This window comes from Narcine bancroftii, chromosome 1 (assembly GCF_036971445.1).
Source record: "Narcine bancroftii isolate sNarBan1 chromosome 1, sNarBan1.hap1, whole genome shotgun sequence".
Lineage (NCBI taxonomy): Eukaryota > Metazoa > Chordata > Chondrichthyes > Torpediniformes > Narcinidae > Narcine > Narcine bancroftii.
This window is the reverse complement of record NC_091469.1, coordinates 481269616-481292237: the sequence shown is the minus strand read 5'-3', so window position 1 is coordinate 481292237 and position 22622 is coordinate 481269616. Positions and strand designations below refer to the sequence as shown.

The 22622-nt window shown below is 39.0% G+C and overlaps 1 protein-coding gene across 14 annotated transcripts in view; it reads left to right on the top strand.

The window, feature by feature from the left end:
* Positions 1-22622, top strand: part of LOC138751919 (obscurin-like) — a 755203-nt gene that overhangs the window by 488253 nt on the left and 244328 nt on the right. For all 14 annotated transcript variants that reach the window (XM_069914884.1, XM_069914878.1, XM_069914879.1 and 11 more), the window contains 4 exons: positions 1851-2141; positions 9584-9853; positions 11463-12779; positions 14803-15081. In XM_069914884.1, the coding sequence (XP_069770985.1) occupies positions 1851-2141; positions 9584-9853; positions 11463-12779; positions 14803-15081 (2157 nt within the window). The remainder of the gene's footprint in view (positions 1-1850; positions 2142-9583; positions 9854-11462; positions 12780-14802; positions 15082-22622) is intronic.

Below are 22622 nucleotides of genomic sequence, written 5' to 3'. Positions count from 1 at the left end.
TATCTCACATTCTCTCTCTCTTACTTTCTCTTTAGTGACCACACAATTAAAATGCACACGGGGGAAAAAGACTTGACAAGACTTTTCTTTATTAAACAAAATTAAAAGCCTAAAAAGATAAAAATCACTTCCATAAGTCTTGCTATTTTTAAAATAAATATTTTAAGATATTTTGTACTCTTTTTAGTTACCTGAACAAAGTATATAAGGTTTTGACAAAATTGACTGTTTAATATTGTGCTCATTAGTGAGCTTGTGATGTAATTATTATTTTTTAAATATATTTAGCGATACAGCATGGTAACTAGCCATTCCGGGCCATTCAATTCCAATGATATATCCTGTTAGCTTATTAACCCTTTATGTCTTTGGATCATGGTAAAATATCAACTGGAAAATTGGAGAGGAAAAATATTACTATTTATTTATATTCAAAATTTGCAAGGATTTTACCAGGACTGGAGGGGCTGAGTTATCAGGAAAGGTTGAATTTGTTAGGATTTTATTCAGTGGAGGTTTGGAGAATGAGGGGAGGTTTGATAAAATGGTATAGATAAGGTAAATGCAAGCAGGGTTTTTACACTGAGTATGGGTGAGCCAAGAACAAGAGGGTTAAGGGTGAAATGTTGAATGAAAAGATTGAAGGAAATGATGCAAGTGTGGAATGTACTGCCAGTGGCGATGGTGGATGCAGGTCATTTTCATTATTTAAATAAAATTTGGATAGGTTCAGAGATGGGAGGGGTATGGAGGGCTGTGGTCTGGGTGCAGGTTGATGGGACTTAGCAGAAAAATAATTCAGCATAGACTAGGTGGGCTATGAAATTATTTTTCTGTGCCTTGGCCAATATTTATTCCTCAATTAAGCACAGATACAGCTTACCGGCTATTGTCAAATTGCTTGTAATGACCATTTTGTTCCTTATATTGCAAGAGTGCCAATATTTCAGAAGTATTTCATTGCCTCGAAAGTCATTAGGGATAACCTGAGTTTGTGAAAGACCACACATAAATATGTCTCGTTTCATTAGAAAGATGAGGTTTACACATGGTAGGCCAAAAGGCCTGTTTCTATGCTGTACAATTTATGATTATGATAGAGATACAAATTTTATTTTGCCACTAGAATTATATTTGAAAGAAACTTGTGAAATAAAAATCCAGGAGTTAAACAGGAAAGTCTACAGACACTATGATTGTAATGCAATACACAAAAGTGTTGGAGAAACTCAGTCGACTGACTTTCTCCAGCACAATTGTGTATTGCATACAAAATAATAATCTAATTACTTGGGGTAGAGCTCGTCGAAAGAATCAAAGACTTGTTGATCAAAACCAAGGCTTTTATTAGCAAAAGACAGGAGCTCTTCACAGGTGGCCGACCAGTCCGGAATGATCCAACCTGGCTAGGGCCACAACCCTTTAAGGCCCAGACAATAGGCGTGGCTTAGCTCTCAGCCAATCGCTGTAAGCACAGTCTAGATACTGTAACTATATACACTATATACATTGGTGATAGATCTGTACTATCACACTTGGATATGGTGTAGATGACATTTTTAATGCAAGATATTTTTGTGCAAAGGGTTTAGTATTCATGATTTATTTACAGTTTATATAATAATACATTTTTGAGGAATTATGGTTTATTTTGGATTTCTCTTGAAAAGTATTTATCGTAACTTTTAACATGCTTTCTGGCATGACAAAATATAAGAAAGTTTGTCGATCCAGGGTAGGTAGATGCATTTTTATTTTGTTTTCCACCATCTAATATCATATTTAAATTTTACTTGTGTGATTATAATTTCAGGAACTAAAGGTAATAAAATTCTAACTCATCTCTCTAGGTCCTCCTGATCCTCCTGAAGATCCAGAGGTTGTCAGAAAGAATCACCAGTCTGTCACCTTGTCTTGGTTAGCGCCACTAATTGATGGTGGCAGTGTTATACAAGGCTATCACGTTGAGATGAAACCTTCTGACAGTGACTGCTGGCTGTTATGTAACGCAAAAGTAATTGAAGAGACCGAGTTCACTATTGATAATTTGATACCGGGCACTGGTTATAGATTCCGTCTTTCGGCTCTAAACTGTGCCGGTGCTGGTGAACCTGTTCATTTGCCACAAACAGTTCTGCTGGGTGAGAATTGCAAATGTAGGCTAGTTGCATGTTTTTACAATTAAACACAACTACAGTAAAACCCTTGGGGATTAGTAGATGCCAGATAAGTGAATTTTCTGGTTGCTTGAGATTGTGTGTTGCGTGAGTGGTGAAATTACAGCGAGGCGAGCCAATTTTAAACGTCCTATTTTACATCTATTTATTTTCTGCAATTTTTTTTGCCTGCTGCTTGAGGCTACCAGTTGCTTGAATTCTGGATAACAATGGTTTTGATGGATAACAATCTTGATTCTTCTGCAATTCAAAATTGGGAATTCACTTGTGTAACTAAAAACTATAATTTTGAAACATTTGTGCCTCCCTTGTCATGTTTTCTCACCCACTTTATTGGTATGTTAGCTTCCTCACTAAAATACAATTGCTTGAATCCTAAATGTTGGAACCGAATAGCTAATAGATTTAGTTGAAAAAAAAAAATGGAATATTATATTTCAATGTCTTTTACTTTGTTGAGCAATTTCTGAAAAGCCACCAATATACTCTGAGGAAAATAAAATCAGAAAATACTGGAAACACTCAGTAGGTCAGACGGCACCTGTGGAAAATGAGGTGAAGCATGAAAATCTGCAGAAGCTGTGGTTGTAGTAACTCAGGGCGAAAACATTGGTTATATATCTCAACCTCCTATGGATGCTGCAAAGCCTGCAGAGTTCCTCCAGATACCTTGAAGAATGGCTCAGGCCTGAATCTCCTATGGACTCTGTGAGACCTGCTGAGTTTCTCCAGCATTTTTGCATTTTTACTGTGGAAAATGAGACCATGGCCATTCATCAGAACTGGGAAAGGTTAAAAAAAAACAAGTTTTAAGTTGCAAAGATGGTGTGCTGGATGAAAAGGACAAAGAAATATGAAAAAATGAACCCAAAAGTTGCCCTGGGGATAAACTGTAGATGAGGTTGCTATTGATTTTTTTTTTTGCTTTGAATATTTTAATTCATAACAGATTGCTCTGCAAATGAGAAAAGGTGGCCAAATTGGAGCCATTTGTTGAACTACAGTACAACTCCGATTATCTGAAATGGTCGGGTCCAGACCTATTTCGGATGACTGAATTTATTGGATAACTGACCGTTTTTTAAAAATAGCCCAGCAGCAACAAAAACAAACAACAAGGGAAGGCTTTATAAGCATTAAAGTAATGTTAAATTCTCACTAAAAAAATGCTGGCTGCTGCCAATCCCTGATTCATCTCCAATGCTGCCGCTGATCACTGAGACCTCCCAACTGCTGCAGCTGATCGCCAACATATAACAACCATATTACAGTTTATGGCATGGAAGCAGGCCATTTCGACCCTTCAAGTCCACGCCAGTTTACTAAAAAAACTCCACTATATCCCTCCACCTATTCCCATAACCCTCCAACCCCCTCCTATCCAGCCTCCTCTTAAATGAAAGAATTGACTCTGCCTCAACTATTTCCTCTGGAAGATTATTCCATTCAGACACCCCTCTCTGAGTGAAGAAGTATCCTCTAATGTTTCTCCTAAAATTTTGCCCCCTTACCCTCAATTTGTGTCCTCTTGTTTCAACCTCCCCTGCCTCAGGGGGAAGAGTCTACTTGCATCTAGTCGATCTATTCCCTTCACAATTTTAAACACCTCTGTCAAATCCCCTCTCAACCGTCTACATTCAAATGAATAAAGTCCTAACTTCTTCAATCTTTCTCTGTACTCTAGGTATTTTAAGCCAGGCAACATCCTGGTAAATCTTCTCTGCACCCTCTCCACCTTATCTATATCCTTCCTATAATTTGGAGACCAGAACTGAACACAATACTCCAAACCTGGCCTCAACAACACTTTAAACAGTCACAGCATCATTTCCCAGCTGCTATACTCTATGCTATGATTTATGAAGGGTAACATACCAAATGCCTTCTTAACCATCTTGTCAACATGGGAATCCACCTTCAAGGAAGCCTGCACCATAATTCCAAGATCTCTTTGTTCTTGTCCATTCCCCAATGTCCTCCCCTTGACTACATGTGTCCTATTCTGATTATTTTTTTCCGAAATGAAGCACCTCACACTTCTCTACATTAAATTCCATCTGCCATCTTTCAGCCCAATTTTCCAGACAAACCAAATCCCTCTGTAATTCCTGAAAATCTTCCTCGCTATCCACCACTCCCCCTATTTTCATATTGTCTGCATATTTACTTACCCAGTTAACCACCCCATAATCCAAATCATTAATATAAATTATGAACAACAGGGGACCTAGCACCAATCCTTGAGGCACGCTGCTCACCACAGGCTTCCATCCTGACAGACAGTTGTCCACCATGACCCTCTGCTGTCTCTCCTCTAGCCACCTATGAACCCATCTTACTATTTCTCTATTAATCCCTCGTGACTGAACCTTCCTTACTAACCTTTCATGTGGAACCTTATCAAAAGCTTTACTAAAATTCAGATAGACTACATCAACTGCCCAACCTTCATCCACCTTTCTTGTCACTTCTTCGAAAAACTCAACAAGGTTCATCAAACATGATGTCCCCTTCACAAACCCATACTGGGAGCTCCTGATCAATCCCTGCCTATCCAGATATTTATACCCACCATCTCTAAGAATACCCTCTATACCTTTCCCTACCACCGAAGTCAAGCTGACAGGGCTATAATTACTTGGCTGACACCTTGTGCCTTTTTTAAACCACAGAACTACATTAGCAACCCTCCAATCCCACAGCACCAAACCCTCCTCCAGTGATCGTTGAAAAATCACTGTCAGTGCCTCTGCTATTTGCTCCCTGACCTCCCTTAACGTCCTGGGAAAAATCCCATCAGAACCAGGAGACTTATCCACTTTTACTGACCCTAGAAGCTCCAAAACCCTCTCTTTCCAAATCCTATCTTTTCCATAATTAAGCCATTTGCCTCACTTATCTCACATAGTCCAATGACCTTTTCCTTCGTGAACACAGATGAGAAAAAAATCATTTAATATCTGATTCGGTTCCTCGCACAGTTCACCGGTCTCATTTTCCAATGGTCCTATTCTATCCTTAACCCTCCTTTTACAATTCACATATGTGTTAAAACCCTTTGGATTCACTTTAACCTTATTAGCTATTGGCACCTCATACCTTCTTTTTGCCTTTCTAATTTCCTTCTTAAGGTTTTTTCTGCAATCTATGTAATAATCATACATCTTATCTATTTTTTGCTTCTTAAATTTAGTATATGCCCCCCTCTTATCCCGAACCAACTTCGTAATTTTTCCAGAAAACCACGGTTCCCTTGAACTTTTGGCCTTGCCTTTCGATCTGACTGGCACGTAAAGAGACTGTACTCTCCATATCTCTTCTTTAAATACCCTCCAAATCTCCTCTACATCCTTTCCAGAAAAAAGATCAGCCCATACAATTTTCTGCAAATCGTTTCTCCTTTCTTCAAATCTGGCCTTCCCCCACTCAAAGACCTTCAACCCCACCACTGCTGCCAATCCCCAGGGAGGCTTCCTGGGCTAGTGGAACACCCACTGGACAGTCGGCAGGCTCCTATCTCCCCGTGGGCTCATTCCAGCAGGGGCTGTTCCAGCTTCACATCCTTGTTCTTGTAGCCCGACACAGACCTAGTCTTTACCTGTTCACATGCCCCCTCCCAACCACCTGCCCGGGAGCCTGAGGTCCCCAATCCTGCCCAGGAGCCCCAAGTCCCCACTCCTGCCCGGGTGCCCAAAGTCCCACTCCTGCCTGGAACCTGAGGTCCTGTTCTCAATGATGTCCGACTGCTTGTGGCTGGTAGACAGTGACTCGCAGTTTGAAGGGAGAGTTGGAGAGAAAAGTCAATAGGAGAAGGTAAAGAAGAAATGGAAAGAGAGAGGGGAAGGAGTTATTTGAAACAAGGACAATCGTTCTAATTTTATGTCAGGTGAATTTTTTTTCAACCTGTGAGGTCAGTTTGGCTCTGAAAAAATGTCGTATAACTGAGGATTTCTGATTGTTTCAGATTGTGTCACTTCTGGGTACAGATAAATGAAGATTTTGGATAATCCGATTATTGGATAATCGGAGTTGTCCTGTAACTTGTTGAACTCATAATTTAAAAACGCTTCCTAGGCTTATAGTTTTGCTCTTATAAATGAGAGAAATAACAATTCCCATTCTGCTAGATATTATAGTTTATAGTTCAACTATTTTTGATTGCAGTATTCTTATCCCTAGTCCTGTTTGAAAAATTCTATACCATAAGTGATAGGATAATATTAGATCATGAAATGTTTTGATAATTTCTATTAATCATAGAATATCGTGTAGGGTAAGAATGGGCCCTTCAGCTTTCCGTGTCTGCGCTAACAATGATGTCCATTAAACTAGTCTCATCTGCCTGCACTTTCCAAATCCATCCCTGTCTGTTCATGAATTCCTCTTAAGCAATGGTATATCGACTTCCACTACCTCCCCTGGCAGCAGGATCGAGAACAGGATCCATTGCTATTAAGCAAAGTGACTCATTTTCTCCCATCTTGCTTCCTGATGCTATGGTCATAAATCAGGGTTGGCTTTAGTTTTTACTATCTTTGCTTTTACTATCCAGTAGTCAGGATCCAAACCTTTGCCTTTTGTTTTCCTTGCCTCTTTAATGTTCATGCCTGTTTTTATTCTTTTTGACAAGTAGGGACATAAACTGTAATTCTTCTTAAAGATGTTATGTAATTTTACCCTCACAGCAGATTTGCCCATTTTACTACTAACTGTTATGATCTCCTTGCATGGAGAAGTCAGCTTGATCCAAATCCAGATTTTTAATTGCTAATTAGCATTTCTTCCTTTTGAATAATCATGAAACTTGATTGTATTAGAACTATTATTAGATAAATGTTCCTGTACTGTTAGAATGTGCATTAAATCTAAGGCTGCAGAGTTCTAGCAAGATACCCTGTACCAGCAAACCACAAATGTAACTATATTGTTCAAGAAAGGAGAAAGCTAAAAAGTTAAGAACTGCTAACCTATTAGCTTAAACTGAAAATAAAAGTACTGGAGAAATTCAGCAGGCCATGCAGCATCCAAAGTTAGTAAAAGGCAGTCAACATTTTGGGCCTGAGCCCTTCCTCCTGACTCCTGAAAATTAATGTCATGAACTAAGTCAACATGGTTTTATGAAAAGTAAATCCTTTTTAACCATTTGCTGGAGATTGGCGTATAAGATAAGAGCGCATGGTATTCAGACAAATGTGTTAGCATGGATTAAATGTTATAATGAAGAAGACAGAGTCGAATTAAACAGGCCTATTTCAGTCTGAAGGAGCCCAACTAGTTCTTGACCCTCTATTCTTCACATTTTCTATTAATAACCTTGAGAAGGGACGATTTTAAGATGACCAGGTTTGCCAATTATTGAAAATATAAAGCTGAGAACATCATGCTGCAGTTTATATAAAACTTTGGCAAGGCCACCCTTAGACACTCATGGTGTCATGGATCGCCCCCATTACAGGAAAAGGTACAGAAGAGGTTATTCAGGATGTAGCCTGGTCTCTGTAGTGTGGGAGGCTAAGGGAAGATCAGATAGAAATTTATGAAACCATGAGAGGTACTGATGGGGTGGACTGTTAGAATCTTTACCCAGGGTAAAATAGTCATACACTAGAGGACATATCTTTAAGGTAAGGGGTAGGAAATTTAAGGAAAAGATGTGGGACAGATATTTTAGATAGAGAGTGGTGAGTGCCTAGAACAGGGTCCCAGGAGATGAGTTTGAAGCAGGTAGAGGAGTAACATTTCAGGGGCCTCTAGATAGACACATAAATATAAAGAAGATGGAGGAATATTTATCAAGCAGCAACATTTTAGTTTGATTTGGACAGCACAGATACATGGGCTGAGGGGCCTATTCCTGTGCTATTTTGTTCTATGTTCTAACATGACTCACTACTTTGTTTTTCTTTTCAGTAACCCACCTTCTATTAATATTATGTCCTGGCACTTCATGCCCTTGTCATGATCATGTTATTTTACAGCACTTTATCAAAGGCTATTTGGAAATCTGAATATATTGTGTCTTGTTGCATTCAAAGAGTTCTATAACTCTACCAGATCTCTGAGACTTTCCAATTTTTAAAAAATGAATTACACAGATGTCATGAAGCTACATTGGCTAAAGATCTGAAAAATTCAACTTTATATCTCTCCTTGTCTCTGTCGCTCATTTTCTTTGGAGCAATCAGCTCTGCAAATTCCTGAGATCTTTGCCTCTTGCATATCTCAAATGCCTTCACCTGCGATGCCTTCTACTACCTAGACTAAACTTTGGAAGTTCCTTCCTTATTCTCTGTACTTCAATATTCACTGTTAATGCACTTCTAAAATCTTACATTTTTGACCAAACTGTCCTGTGGTGCCTTTACCTGTCTCTATATCAAATGTTGCTCAATAAATACTTGTGTGAAATAATTTGGCATGTATTATAGGTACATAATCTTTTATCTGAAATTCTGAAAGCAAAACATCTGAAAACAGAACATTTTTTCCATGGTCCCCACTCTTAGCTGGGAGCCCGAGGCAACTTCTTCAATATGGACGGCAACCGGTCCCTGAAACCTCCCAAATGCCGCCGCCAGTCCCAAACTGTGGTCCCTGTTCCTGCCCGGTAGCCCAAGGTCCCCATTCCTGCCCAGGGCCCGAGATCCCACTCTTGCCTAGGTGCCCGAGGCAATTTCTTTGATGCAGACAGCTGCCAGTCCCCAACACCTCCCAACCGCTGCCACCGGTCCCCTACTACAGTTCCTGCTCCTGATCAGAAGCCTGATGACACTGGAAAAAGTCTTTAAAAAGATTCCAACCTGAAGACGATGGTCACCATATTTTCAGGTGTTTAGCTTAGTTTGAGCCAATTTATGTTTGAAATTTTATTGTATGTTTTACTTAAAAATAAAAAGTACACTAGTAATTTTATGGTCTATCTTGATCTCATTTCATTTACCACCCCCACCCCCGGTCCAGAGCCACCACAACACCCCCCCCCAAGACCCTTCTAGTTGGAGTGTGTCTTTGTTTTGTGTGAATCTGAAACCAGCGCAAATACTTAACGTACCACCATTACTATTCTTCTATTATCTGAAAAATTCTGAATTCCGAAAAATGTCTGGTCCAAGGGTTTCAGTTAAAAGATTATGTACTGTACTACATTGAAGGTTCTGTATAAATACAAATTATTTTTTAAAAAAATAGCATGCCAAAATCTTTTAAATTTGCTTTAAATTTATCTCCATTTTGTTATATGGGAATCCAAGAAATGTATCTCTTGGTGCTGTTCTGTATTCTGACCCAAACTGGCTGTTGACTATTAGCATATTATATCTTTAAAATGCTATTTTAAGATGCAAGAAATTATGTACCTGACATACAGTATACTATGCCCACTGGTAATTATTTTCTCTGATTTTCAGAGGTACCTGTGACTGTCACCATTCCTCTCACGAACATTACTGCAATGAATGGGGAATCCGTCAAGCTAGAATGTGAATTTTCCAGGGAATGTATGAATGCAACATGGCTGAAAAATGATCAACCCATTGAAATGAGCAGCAAGAATGAGATAATATCTAATGGAATGAAACACTATCTGATAATTCACAATTGCAGTGGTGAGGATGAAGGGAAGTACACCTGTATGGTAACCTCAGATATAAAAACTTCTGCTGAAGTCACTTTGGATGGTAAATGACAATTTAATTCTGATTCTAGCCCACACTAATATTTTTCACCTCCATACAACTGCATAGTCAGGTTCTGACCACTCTTGCAAACTCCAAATCACTTGATTTGTTTCATACACTCACCTGTGAAGTTGTACTATACAGTAAAGAAAACTTTAAAATTCCAAAATCTGTTTAAAATTTACAGAGCAAATTGTATAAAGTTCAAAATATTTAAACCAGGAATTTTATAATCTAGAGGCTGAATGTATTCTTTTATATATTTTTTTAAATTCAGACACTTTCAAAAAACCTTAAATATATGTGATTTTTATAGTGGAGTGAGGGGTTGCTTAGCTATCATAACTCTCAGAAACCTTTCGAAGCTGAGGCCAGGATGTTTCGGAGCAGTAAAATTAGCCTCGTGGATAATTGACAGTAGGGGATAAATGTAGGTGGCAATTACAGCAGTAGGTGCATGTTGACAAGATAAACCTCAAGTTGGCAATATGGAGATTGGCAAGCAATTGTAGGATACTTGCAAGCTTGTCTGGGAATAATAGAGGTACACAAAATTATGAGGGGTATAGTGTAATATGGAGATTGGCAAGCAATTGTAGGATTCTTACAAGCTTGTCTGGGAATAATAGAGGTACACAAAATTATGAGGGGTATGGTGTAAATGCAAGTGGACTATTTACACTGAGGTTAGGTGAGAATCAAACCAGAGGACATGGGTTAAATGTGAAAGGGGAAAACATTTAGAGGAAGCAAAAAGGGAATTTCTTCACATAGAGAATAGTGGGAATGTAATGAGCTGCCAGCTGAAGTGGTGAATGTGGGCTCAGTTTTAATATTTAAGAAAAATTTAGACATGTTAATGGATGGTAGGGATATGGAAGGCTTTGGACTGGGTCAGTGCAACTGGTCGGAGTAATAGTTTGGCATAGACTAGAAGGGCCGAAATGCCTATGTGCTGTAGTGTTCTATAATTAATCCCTGGTCTTGTTCTCCCTAACCCTGATTACATCAGATTATTGGCATCTGGTCCCTTGGGAATAACCTCTAGAATAATGTTGAAATGAGAAAAAAATTACAGATAAAGGTTTGCAATGCTTTGGTGCATTTGGAGAATATGGCTAAAGCATGGTTTTCAAACTTTTTCTTGCCACTCACATACCACCTTAAGTAATCCTTATGCCATAGGTTCTCTGTAATAAGTAAGGGATTGTTTAAGGTGGTATGTGAGTGGCAATAAAAAAATTAAAAACCACTGTTTTAATCGTACCTAATTGACTAGTTGTGTACACGGTTGGTTTCATAACTCCAAAGGAAATGGGTCACTGACAGTTTTTCTCAAACAAAATATTTCAGTAACAATTAGGTCTAAAGCAATAGTTCTCAACATTTGTTGCCCCCACTCACATTCTTGTGAAATTTTAGGCTGATATTTAGAATCTGTAAAAATGGGCTGTTTTTGGTGCATCTATATTTCAAAAAGATTATATAAAGTGCATGGTTATTTTTAAATTTACCTTTGCTATCATACAACTGCACTGTCACAGTTTGTTCTACTACTATTGCACTCTGGTTGGACAATTATTAATGATTAATGTCTTACTCTCAACAGGTACAAGTATACCTGTTCTCGACCAAGACTGGGAAACCATACAGGAGCCTGATAAAGCTACAGTTGAACTAATAGATGGGGAGGAAGTCCCTCCAAAACCAAGCTTGCCACCTGAGGCAGCTCAGGAAGGTGATTTGCATCTTCTGTGGGAAGCCTTGGCAAAGAAACGAAGAATGAGCCGAGAACCAACTCTTGATTCGATCTGTGAAGTACCAGAAGAAGATGACAAAGCTCTGAAACGACGACTGCAGAAAGATTCGGAGATTGAAGATTTATCTACGGATGACATGTCTAGAGCATGTGATACAAGTTCTGATGAAGAGTCAAGATCTGGTACTCCATCTCTTGTTCATTATCTGAAAACAGCAGGACATTCAACTGTAACAATTGCTGGAAAAGTGCAAACTATTTCTACAAATAAGTTCTTTAAACACTGGGAGTCAACAAGCATTGAGCCTGAGAAATTGCAAGATGTATCTACTTTGGAAAAAGACACAACTTTTGTTGAAGCTGCTACAAAAATCCAGGCTGCATTTAAAGGTTACAAAACCAGGAAAGAACTGAAACAGCAAGCCACACCTATGTTTGGAGAAGTTTTTAAATCTCAGACAACTAAGCTAGGTCAAACTGTCCATCTTGAGTGCATGGCTCTGAGTAAATCTGAAGTCAAAATTCGATGGCTCAAGGATGGAGAAGAGGTTGTTGATGGAAGACATTATCACATTGATAATTACAGTGACGGAACTTGTTCCTTAATTATTACAGGTGTGGAAGAAAAAGACTCTGGAACGTATACTTGCGAAGCTTCAAACAAATTTGGAACAACTTCTCACAGTGGAAGAATTACATTTACAAGTGATGCAAAGAGAACAGTTCAGAAACTCAAACAAGACATTAGTATAAAGAACAATAGTGACAGTGAACTAGAAAGTTCTTCAGGAAGTGAAGTTGATGACGCTTTCCGCAGAGCAGGGAAACGACTTCACAGACTTTTGCATTCAAAACTATCTTTTGAAATTTCTGACGTGGAGGAAGAATTTTTTGTTAGCGCTGATGAAGGAGATGAAGAAATCTTGGACAAACAGACCTACCATGAGGATGAAAATTACATTTATATTAAGTTTGATTCCTTGACTGAGGCAGAAATTGCGGCAACCAGATTTAAAGAAATCTTTATTGGTCAGGGAATTCCTGTTCAAATTGATATTTGCCAGGATAATAATAAGATTGAGATACGGATTAAGAAAGTTTCACATCCCCCCGGTGCATATGGAGAAGACCATATCCCCACACAAGAGAAATTACAAGTTGAATGTGGTATGTTTGTAATTACTGTCCCTTATGTTTATTTTACAGCCTTTGTATGTTCTTTAACATTCAAAAAGCACAGTTTCTACCCCAACATTACTTACTTAAACGTTTACAGGTGACCCTCCCCCCCCACCCCACCCCACATTACAGGGAGGTTGGATTCCTAGAAAGCTGTCTGTATTTTGATTTTTTTTAATGCAAAGCCGTGTCATCTGCAAATCCATCAAGAAACAAAAGTTTAATTTTTTTCACATAAATTCCGTGAGAGAATTTTATTCTGTGTCTCAATTTTTTTGTAGTGATTTGTGAACTTCGTAGATTTCAAAAATTGGAATGCCATAAAGCAGGGTCACCTGTACAAAAAAAAGATATCCCTCGAAAATTTTACCGTCGCAAATATCCACCTAATTTTTATACTTGTATATCAAATGAGAAGATAAAGCTAGAAAATGAATAATATCCATCAGCATTCTAAACAATGTTAAACATAACAATGTTAAATATAACTAATAAACTTATTGGCTTAATTTACTTCAGTATGAATACACATAAAACCAAAGAAGTATCTATCATTTAATATATAAAGAGGTTTTTCACTTGATAAAAATGCCATTAAAGCTATAAAAGGGTTATCAAACAGAATAGAGCAATGCAAATATGAAAAGTAAAGCTTTGGAAAGATTAAGTGTGAAAGGAGTGAAAAAGATATGGGAGTAGGTTGAGGTCTATTCAACTCACTGCATTGTGTAAAATAGGTAAGAGATGGTGGGTGTGTGGCTAGGGTAGGAGGGAATAGAGCGCAAGGAATTATCTTCAGGACTGACTGACTCCCCTGTTCTTTCATGTGTGCAGGGAGTGCATAATCAGGAAGGAATAGATATTTTAACTTTAGACATAGAGAACGGTAATGGGCCCTTTTGGCCCTCAAGCCCATGCTGCCCAATTACTCCCAATTGCCCTACAACCCTGGTACATTTTGAATGGTGGGAAGAAATTGGAGCAGCTGGATGAAACCACACAGACACAGGGAGAATAATGCTGGATTTGAACACTGGTCACTGGTGCTGTAACCACATTGTGCTAACCGCTACGCTAACTGTACCATCCCAAATATTGTCCATTTTAGAGATCTTGTACAGTTGAGAATGTTGTGCCAACTCCCATAAAATCAAATTAAATCTTATCTTGCAGACTTTAGCAAAGCCACCTGTTGAACCCGGTGTCATATTCCAACATATTTGGAACACTATTGCAGGAAAACTAGTGGATAGTTTGAAATTCCTTCAAAAACATGAAAATTGATCAAATTGTGGATAGCAAGAAAAGTGGTTAAATGAAACGCCAGGAAATAGATACGTTGGAAATTTTAGTAATTAAATAGCTAACCTACTTTATGTCAGACAAGTCATTTTAGGATGTTAAATGCAAGAGGAAGTTGTACAGAAAATGGCTGGACCCTTATGAGCATTAATGTACAGAGGAATCTTGAAATCCAAGTTCATAGCTGAAAATTAAATTCTTGAAGCTTAAATGCAATCTTTGAAGTGGCAACACAAGAGGATAAGGTGATAAAGATGTACAGCATTAAGTCTAAAAGTTAGGAAGTCATGTTGCAGCTGAACAGAACTGTGGTTAGACTGCATTTGGAGTCCTGAATGCAGTTCTTGTTTCTGCACTCTATGAAGGATAGGTAGATTTTAAGAGGAAACAGGATGTTCCTGGATTGGGGTGTATCAGATAAAATGTAAGGCTAGAAAATCTTGGAGCTTTCTCTGAAACAGAGGCTGAGGGAGATCCGTAAAGTTACAGTATATAATCATAATATTATGAGAGCTATTGATGAAGTAGGTACATTCCTTTAGCCAGGGTGGAAAAGTCAAATGTAAGAGGGCATAGGTGCAGGTGTTTAAAGCTGTGCAAGGCAAAAATCTCATAATCATAGATCTTTTAAACTGTCAGTATTTTCATGAAAATATATTTGTGATCTTAATGCATTATTTAATTTCCTGCTCCCTTTTTCTATTAAAAGCACCCCATGTTGTATCTGAGCTCCAGAACCAAGATGTTCAAGAAGGCTATCCTGTTAGTTTTGATTGCATGGTAGCTGGATATCCACAACCTGTAGTTCAATGGTTTAAGGATGGAAAGCTAATTGAAGAGAATGACCACTACATGATCAATGAAGATCAAGACGGGTGTCACCAACTTATCTTAACATCTGTAATTCTAAGCGATATGGGAGTATATAGATGTGTGGCAGAAAACTCCATGGGTGTTGCATTAACAAAGGCTGAACTCAGAGTTGATGGTAAGAGTGAAGACTATGTATGTGACTTCCATTCAAAAGCTTCCAAATAATTTTTTTTTAATGTGACACTTTTCTGTTATAGAATGTATTTGTATTTATTATATGTGCCTGTTTTTCGGCTACTTTTTAATATGAAAATATCATTTATTGAAGCCATTTAATATCAATCATTCACATTTGGAATGGTTATTGCTATTTAACTTACACAGAGTAAATGTGATTTTTTTTTAAAAATGTTTCCATAATTATACTTGGTAAAATCTCCAATATCAAAGTACATAAATACACACATATATATATATATATATATATATATATAGGTAATATCAATCCACACACCTTCAGGGCTCACATTTATATTCACTATTAAAAAAAATATTAAATGAGAAGTCACTTGTCTTAATATTAATAGCAGCATCAATTATTGTCCTTTTTATTATTGTCGTTAGATTTATAATTTGGCCTCTATATGATCCAAATGTGGCTGCCATATCTCAATAAATATATCATATTTGTTTTTTAAGTTATGTACTATTTTCCACAAGGATGTAAATACTCATCTCAGCAATCAATCATACTATATGTAGAGGAGAGTCAGATTTCCAAGTAATTGCAATTCATTGGTTAGCCATTGATAAGGCCCAAATTAAAGTTGCCCAAATAATAAAGCTGTGGGTCACCCATGAAGGCCAATCCTGTTACCCTTGTTAATGTTTCCGTAATATCCTGTCAAAAAGGTCTCATCTTCACACCCGACCACGTAGCATGTAAAAACATTCCTATTTCTGTCCCAAATCTAAAATACATCTCCAATATTTCAGATTTTGTTCCATGCAACTTCTATAGTGTAAGATATAATTAGTGTAGGAAATTATATTGAACTAGTCTGTATCTTGCTTTTATAATTGATGTCATGCTATCCAAACACCGATCAGACCAACATCTTTCCAATATTGCAACACCTAGATCCGACTCCCATCTCTCTTTTGATCTCTAAACCTGGTTTTGTACTTTCATTCTGGAGAGCATAGTACATCTTAGTTATTAATTTAGGTATATACCCCAGTCAAATCATTCATTCCATTTCACTAATTTCAAGTGGGGCCAAATTTGGCCCCATCTTTCTCTTAGGAATGATCTTAGCTGGAGAAAACAAAAGAAAGTCCCATTAGCTACTCCATATTTATTTCTTAATTGTTCAAAAGTCACAAGAGATCCCTCCACATAACAATCATTAATCTAACTTATTCCTTTGTCATACTAGGAATTCAATATTTTGTTTCCCAGATTCATGGGCAGCATCATATTTTTACATAATAATGTTCTTATGATATCCCTGCTTTTTTCCCAATATACTCATTTATTTCTTTCCAAATTTTAATCTTATGTATTAATATAGGGTTATTTTTTTTTGTTATTAACTTAGCATTCCACTTATAAATAAAGTCATTTGCTATCTTCTCTTTTATTGAATACAGTCCTATTCAGATCCAAGAAGTGGGACTAGTTTCTTCAAAGAAGCATGATAAAAATCTAGCTTGTGCTGATAAATAGCACTTATTAAAATCTGGAAATCTAAATCCTCTCTAATTATAATTCCATGTTAGGTTTTCCAAGGAAATTCTCAACACTTTGTTATTCTATAGCAATTGGCATATATAATTATTTAATGATTTAAAGAAATTTTTAGTAGTGCAATAGGCAGCAATTGAAAAAGATACAGTAATCTTGGCATCACATTCATTTTAATACAATTTACTCTTCCCACTAAAGTAATCAACAAGTTTTTCCATTTCTGTAAATCTTTCTCTATTTTTTCTAAAAGATGAGTATAATTAAATTTATACAAGCTCTGCAAATTATTATCTGTCATTATATTTGATTCATTTATCTTCCATTTAAATCTACTACCCTTTTGATATCTCTCATAATCAAAATTCGTCAATGAAATTATCTCACTCTTATACATATTTATTTTATAACCTGATACTCTTCTGTATTTTTCTAATGTTCTTAATTTTATCAAAGACTCATCTGGGTCAGACAAATATAATAGCACATCATGAGCAAATAAGCTAATTTTATGTTCTTTCTGTCCAACTTTGAAGCCCATAATATCTGCTTCGACCCTCAAGAGTCATGATGTATATCATCGAGTATTTCAAATTTTTAGAATCCAATTGTCTTTTTACATCATTAAACTCTTTCCTTTGCTTAATCAAAGTAGGACTAAAATCTTGGAAAAATAGCACTTTTTCATGGTCAGTCTTGGGCAGGCCATCATTTTGCTAAGAGTATTTATATGCTGCTCCCAGAACTGACTCCCGTTCCATGTAACTCAAAATTCTTACCAGTGGTGATTGCTGATCTGGATCTGAGGGTCTGGTGAGCCCTTTCAATAAGTAGTTTTTCTCTGAATTTGTCTTCTCCCAGCACTTGTGGGATCCATGTTTTCAAGAAGTTCACTGGATCTTTCCCCTTGATCCCTTCTTTCAGTCTGATAATTCAAACATAATTTTGTCTGCTAAAATTCTCCATATGACTCCCATTTCTTTGCATCTTTTTCCATAGCTTTTAGGTTACCCTTGTGTATTTACAAAGTCTATTTCTACTTGGGTCATTCTTTGCATTAAATTTTCATTGATTTCTTTAACTTCATTCATCCTCTCAGACATGTCTCACATTACAGTTTCAATGCTTGAAAATTGGTTACTCAAATTTTCCATTTTCTCAAGGAAAATGTTTAGATCTTGTCCCAACTCCTCAGCTCTGCTGGGATCCCGAGGTCACTCTTATGCTGCTTCCTTTTGGGCTTTTGCTCGATGTTCCTGGCTGAGTAGAAACAGCCTCGGCTTTTGTTTTTTGCTGCCTTGGTCTCTTGGTACTTGCTTTATCCATTTTTTGGTGAAAACATTTTTGGTTTTGAGATTTTAACCGTCTTTTTTATGCTCTTCACAGAGAGCTCAATCAAAGCGCATGGCCATGCCCCACATGTAAATGTGATTTTAAATATAATGTCAATGCTAAAGCTGAATTCCAATGTGAAAGGTACTGCCCTCGTCATCAAAGTAATTTAAGGAAAATCAAATGCATCAAGAAGGTCATGTTGCAGTTGAATAGGATGTTGGTGAGGCCCCATGTGGAGTATTGTGTTCACTTTTGGTTTATATACTATATGAAAGATGTCAGGCTGGAGATGGTGTAGAAAAGATTTACAAGATAATTGCAGGATTCGGGGTTGAGCTCTAGGGAGAGGTTGAGCAGACAAGGGCTTTATTCCTTGGAGCACAGGAAGATGAGGGGTGAACACAGTCTTTTTTCCCAGAATAGGTGAATCAGTAACCAGAGCACAGGTTTGGGCAGTCAATACAGATTTATGAAAGGCAAATCAAGAGGATATTTAAGGATTGGACTTTCGCACATTTGGAAAGGCATTGTCCAATTAGGGACTATGCTTTTGTGCGTGGCAGGTCATGTTTTAAAAATTTGATTGCATATTTAAGAAGGTGACAAACATGCTTAACAGTGTTAGAATAGTGGATATGGCATGCATGGTCTTTGGTAAGGTTCCTTATTGCTGGCTGATCTAAAAGGTACAGATGCATGGGACCCATGATGAATTGACAGTTTAGATTTGGAATGGTTTGGCCATAGAAGACAAGGGATATTGGTGAAAGGGTGTTGTTTGTGATTTGTATAAAAGACCTGGATGAAAAAGTAAGTGAGTGGATTAGTCAACTTGCAGATAACACTAAGAATGGTGGAGCTATTCACAGTGTAGATGGCTATCAAATGAAAAGCATATGGATCAATTATAGATTTGGTCAAAGAAATGTCAGATGGAGTTTAATCTGGACAAGTGTGATGTGTTGCACTTTGGGACATCATATATAAGGGGAATGCATTGATTTGTGGATGGATGAACAATAATGGTCACCCCATTGCAGGAATGATGTGGCGTCTTTAGAAAGGGTACAGAAGAGATTTACCAGAATATTGCTTGGATTAAAGGGCATGAGCTACAAGGAGAGGTTGAACACACTTAGTATTATTTTCTCCGGCACTTCACATAGGCTGAGGGAGACCTGAGAGAAGTTTATAAAATAATGAGAAGCATTGATAGGGTAGACAGTGAGAACCTCTCTCCCAGAATAAAAGTTTCACATGTGAGAGGTCGTGGATTTAAGGAGTTTGGTTGCGGGGGTGGGGTGGGTGGGTGGGGGAAGGTGACGGAGTTTAAAGATGATGTGCAGGACCTTTTTTTGAAACACAGTGGTAGATGATGGAAAGGCTGCCAGGAGTAGTGGTTGAAGCAGATATAATAGTAGCAGTTAAGAGGCAAGCCATAGAGGATTGCATATCATGTGCAATTAGCAGAGTTTTAGCTTAATTTTGGCAACATAACTGGTGCAAACATGTGGGCCAAGCAGTCTGTTCCTGTGGTTATATGATCTAAGTGCAACAAATTGACTGTGATCTTTCTGAGACTGTAACTAGCAGATTAGGAGGAAGAAGGAATGGATTTGATGTTAATAGCTATAGAAATAGTGGTTGTCTTCATGGGCCCTTCAGGCCCATGAGGCTGTGTCCCTCAAATACACCAATTAACCTATAAACCCTGTACACTTTTGAAGAGTAGGAGGACACTGGAACATACAGACAGTGCCAGATTCGAACCCAGGTCACTGGTGCTGCAATAGCGTTCCACTAACTGCTGTGCTAACCTTGCTACCCTTTTATCAAGATTCAATTAGTTCTAACCCCACCACTGGAAAAAAGAGGAAGAGAGAAAACAGGGAACTGCAGAAGTTAGCAGAAAGTGTTAACGGTGCACTTGACAAATTATGGGATTGTACAGAGTCAGTTGGGTAATTACTGAGAACATAAACAAGCCTTCCGTCTTCAGCCATCTTCAGCGCAAACTCCGGGAGATCCAAAATGAGTGGTGGACTAGCCTTGCCAAGTGAACCCAGCTCAGTGCGGACATTGGTGACTTCAGGGGTTTCTACGAGGCTCTAAAGGCTGTGTACGGCCCCTCACCCCAAGTCCAAAGCCCGCTGCACAGCTCAGACGGCAAAGTCCTCCTCAGCGACAAGATCTCCATCCTCAACCAATGGTCAGAACACTTCCAATCTCTTTTCAGTGCCAACCGCTCAGTCCAAGAATCCAGCCTGCTCCAGCTCCCTCAACAGCCCCTAAGGCTAGAGCTGGATGAGGTCCTCACCCAGGATGAGACATATAAGGCAATTGAACAACTGAAAAGTGGCAAAGCAGCAGGTATGGATGGAATCCCCCAGAGGTCTGGAAGGCTGGCGGCAAAACTCTGCATGTCAAACTGCATGAGTTTTTCAAGCTTTGTTGGGACCAAGGAAAACTGCCTCAGGACCTTTGTGATGCCATCATCATCACCCTGTACAAAAACAAAGGCGAGAAATCAGACTGCTCAAACTACAGGGGAATCACGCTGCTCTCCATTGCAGGCAAAATCTTCGCTAGGATTCTCCTAAATAGAATAATACCTAGTGTCGCTGAGAATATTCTCCCAGAATCACAGTGCAGCTTTCGCGCAAACAGAGGAACTACTGACATGGTCTTTGCCCTCAGACAGCTCCAAGAAAAGTGCAGAGAACAAAACAAAGGACTCTACATCACCTTTGTTGACCTCACCGAAGCCTTCGACACCGTGAGCAAGAAAGGGCTTTGGCAAATACATGGTTATCCAACTGCACGAAAACCAACAAGGTCGGGTCAGATACAGCAATGAGCTCTCTGAACCCTTCTCCATTAACAATGGCGTGAAGCAAGGCTGTGTTCTCGCACCAACCCTCTTTTCAATCTTCATCAGCATGGTGCTGAACCAAGCCATGAAAGACCTCAACAATGAAGACGCTGTTTACATCCGGTACCGCACGGATGGCAGTCTCTTCAATCTGAGGTGCCTGCAAGCTCACACCAAGACACAAGAGAAACTTGTCCGTGAACTACTCTTTGCAGACGATGCCGCTTTAGTTGCCCATTCAGAGCCAGCTCTTCAGCGATTGATGTCCTGTTTTGCGGAAACTGCCGAAATGTTTGGCCTGGAAGTCAGCCTGAAGAAAACGGAGGTCCTCCATCAGCCAGCTCCCCACCATGACTACCAGCCTCCTCACATCTCCATCGGGCACACAAAACTCAAAACGATCAACCAGTTTACCTATCTCGGCTGCACCATTTCATCGGATGCAAGGATCGACAACGAGATAGACAACAGACTCGCCAAGGCAAATAGCGCTTTTGGAAGACTATACAAAAGAGTCTGGAAAAACAACCAACTGAAAAACCTCACAAAGATAAGCGTATACAGAGCCGTTGTCATACCCACATTCCTGTTCGGCTCCGAATCATGGGTCCTCTATCGGCATCACCTACGGCTCCTAGAACGCTTCCACCAGCGTTGTCTCCGCTCCATCCTCAACATTCATTTGAGCGCCTTCATCCCTAACATCGAAGTACTCAAGATGGCAGAGGCCGACAGCATCGAGTCCACGCTGCTGAAGATCCAGCTGCGCTGGGTGGGTCATGTCTCCAGAATGGAGGACCATCGCCTTCCCAAGATCGTGTTATATGGCGAGCTCTCCACTGGCCACCGTGACAGAGGTGCACCAAAGAAGAGATACAAGGACTGCCTAAAGAAATCTCTTGGTGCCTGCCACATTGACCACCGCCAGTGGGCTGATATAGCCTCAAACCGTACATCTTGGCGCCTCACAGTTCGGCGGGCAGCAACCCCCTTTGAAGAAGACCGCAGAGCCCACCTCACTGACAAAAGACAAAGGAGGGAAAACCCAACACCCAACCCCAACCAACCAATTTTCCCCTGCAACCGCTGCAACCGTGTCTGCCTGCCCCGCATCGGACTTGTCAGCCACAAACGAGCCTGCAGCTGACGTGGACTTTTACCCCCTCCATAAATCTTCGTCCGCGAAGCCAAGCCAAAGAGAGAGAACAGTACAGACCGGATCAGGACCTTTCAGCCCACACTGACTGTGCTGACTATAATGCCAAATTAAATTAATCTCAACTGCCTCTACATGACCCTTATTCCCTGCATGTGCCTATTTAAATGGCTCTTAAATGTCACTATTAGCTTTCTTTCACCAGTTCTCGCACCCCACCCTTCACGATCCCCAGCAGTTAATGCTAGGCACCTGCCTTTCTCTCTGTAAAAAAAAGTTGTCTCATGCTTCTCATTTAAACTTTCCCTTTCGTCTTAAAACTATGTCCTCTCATATTTGACATTTCCACCTTGGATAAGAGACTCTGACATGTACCCTATCTGTGCCTCTCATAATTTTATAATCCTCAATGAGATCACGCCTCAGCCTCCAATACTCTATCAAAAAGTATTAATATTTGCCCAATATCTCCTTACAGCTAAAATACATTCCATCCAAGTTGGTGAAACTCTTCTGCACCTTCTCCAAAGCCTCCTCTTCCATTTTGTAATGCAGTGACCAGAATTGCACACAACACTCCAAATATGGCCTTAAACAAAGTTGTAA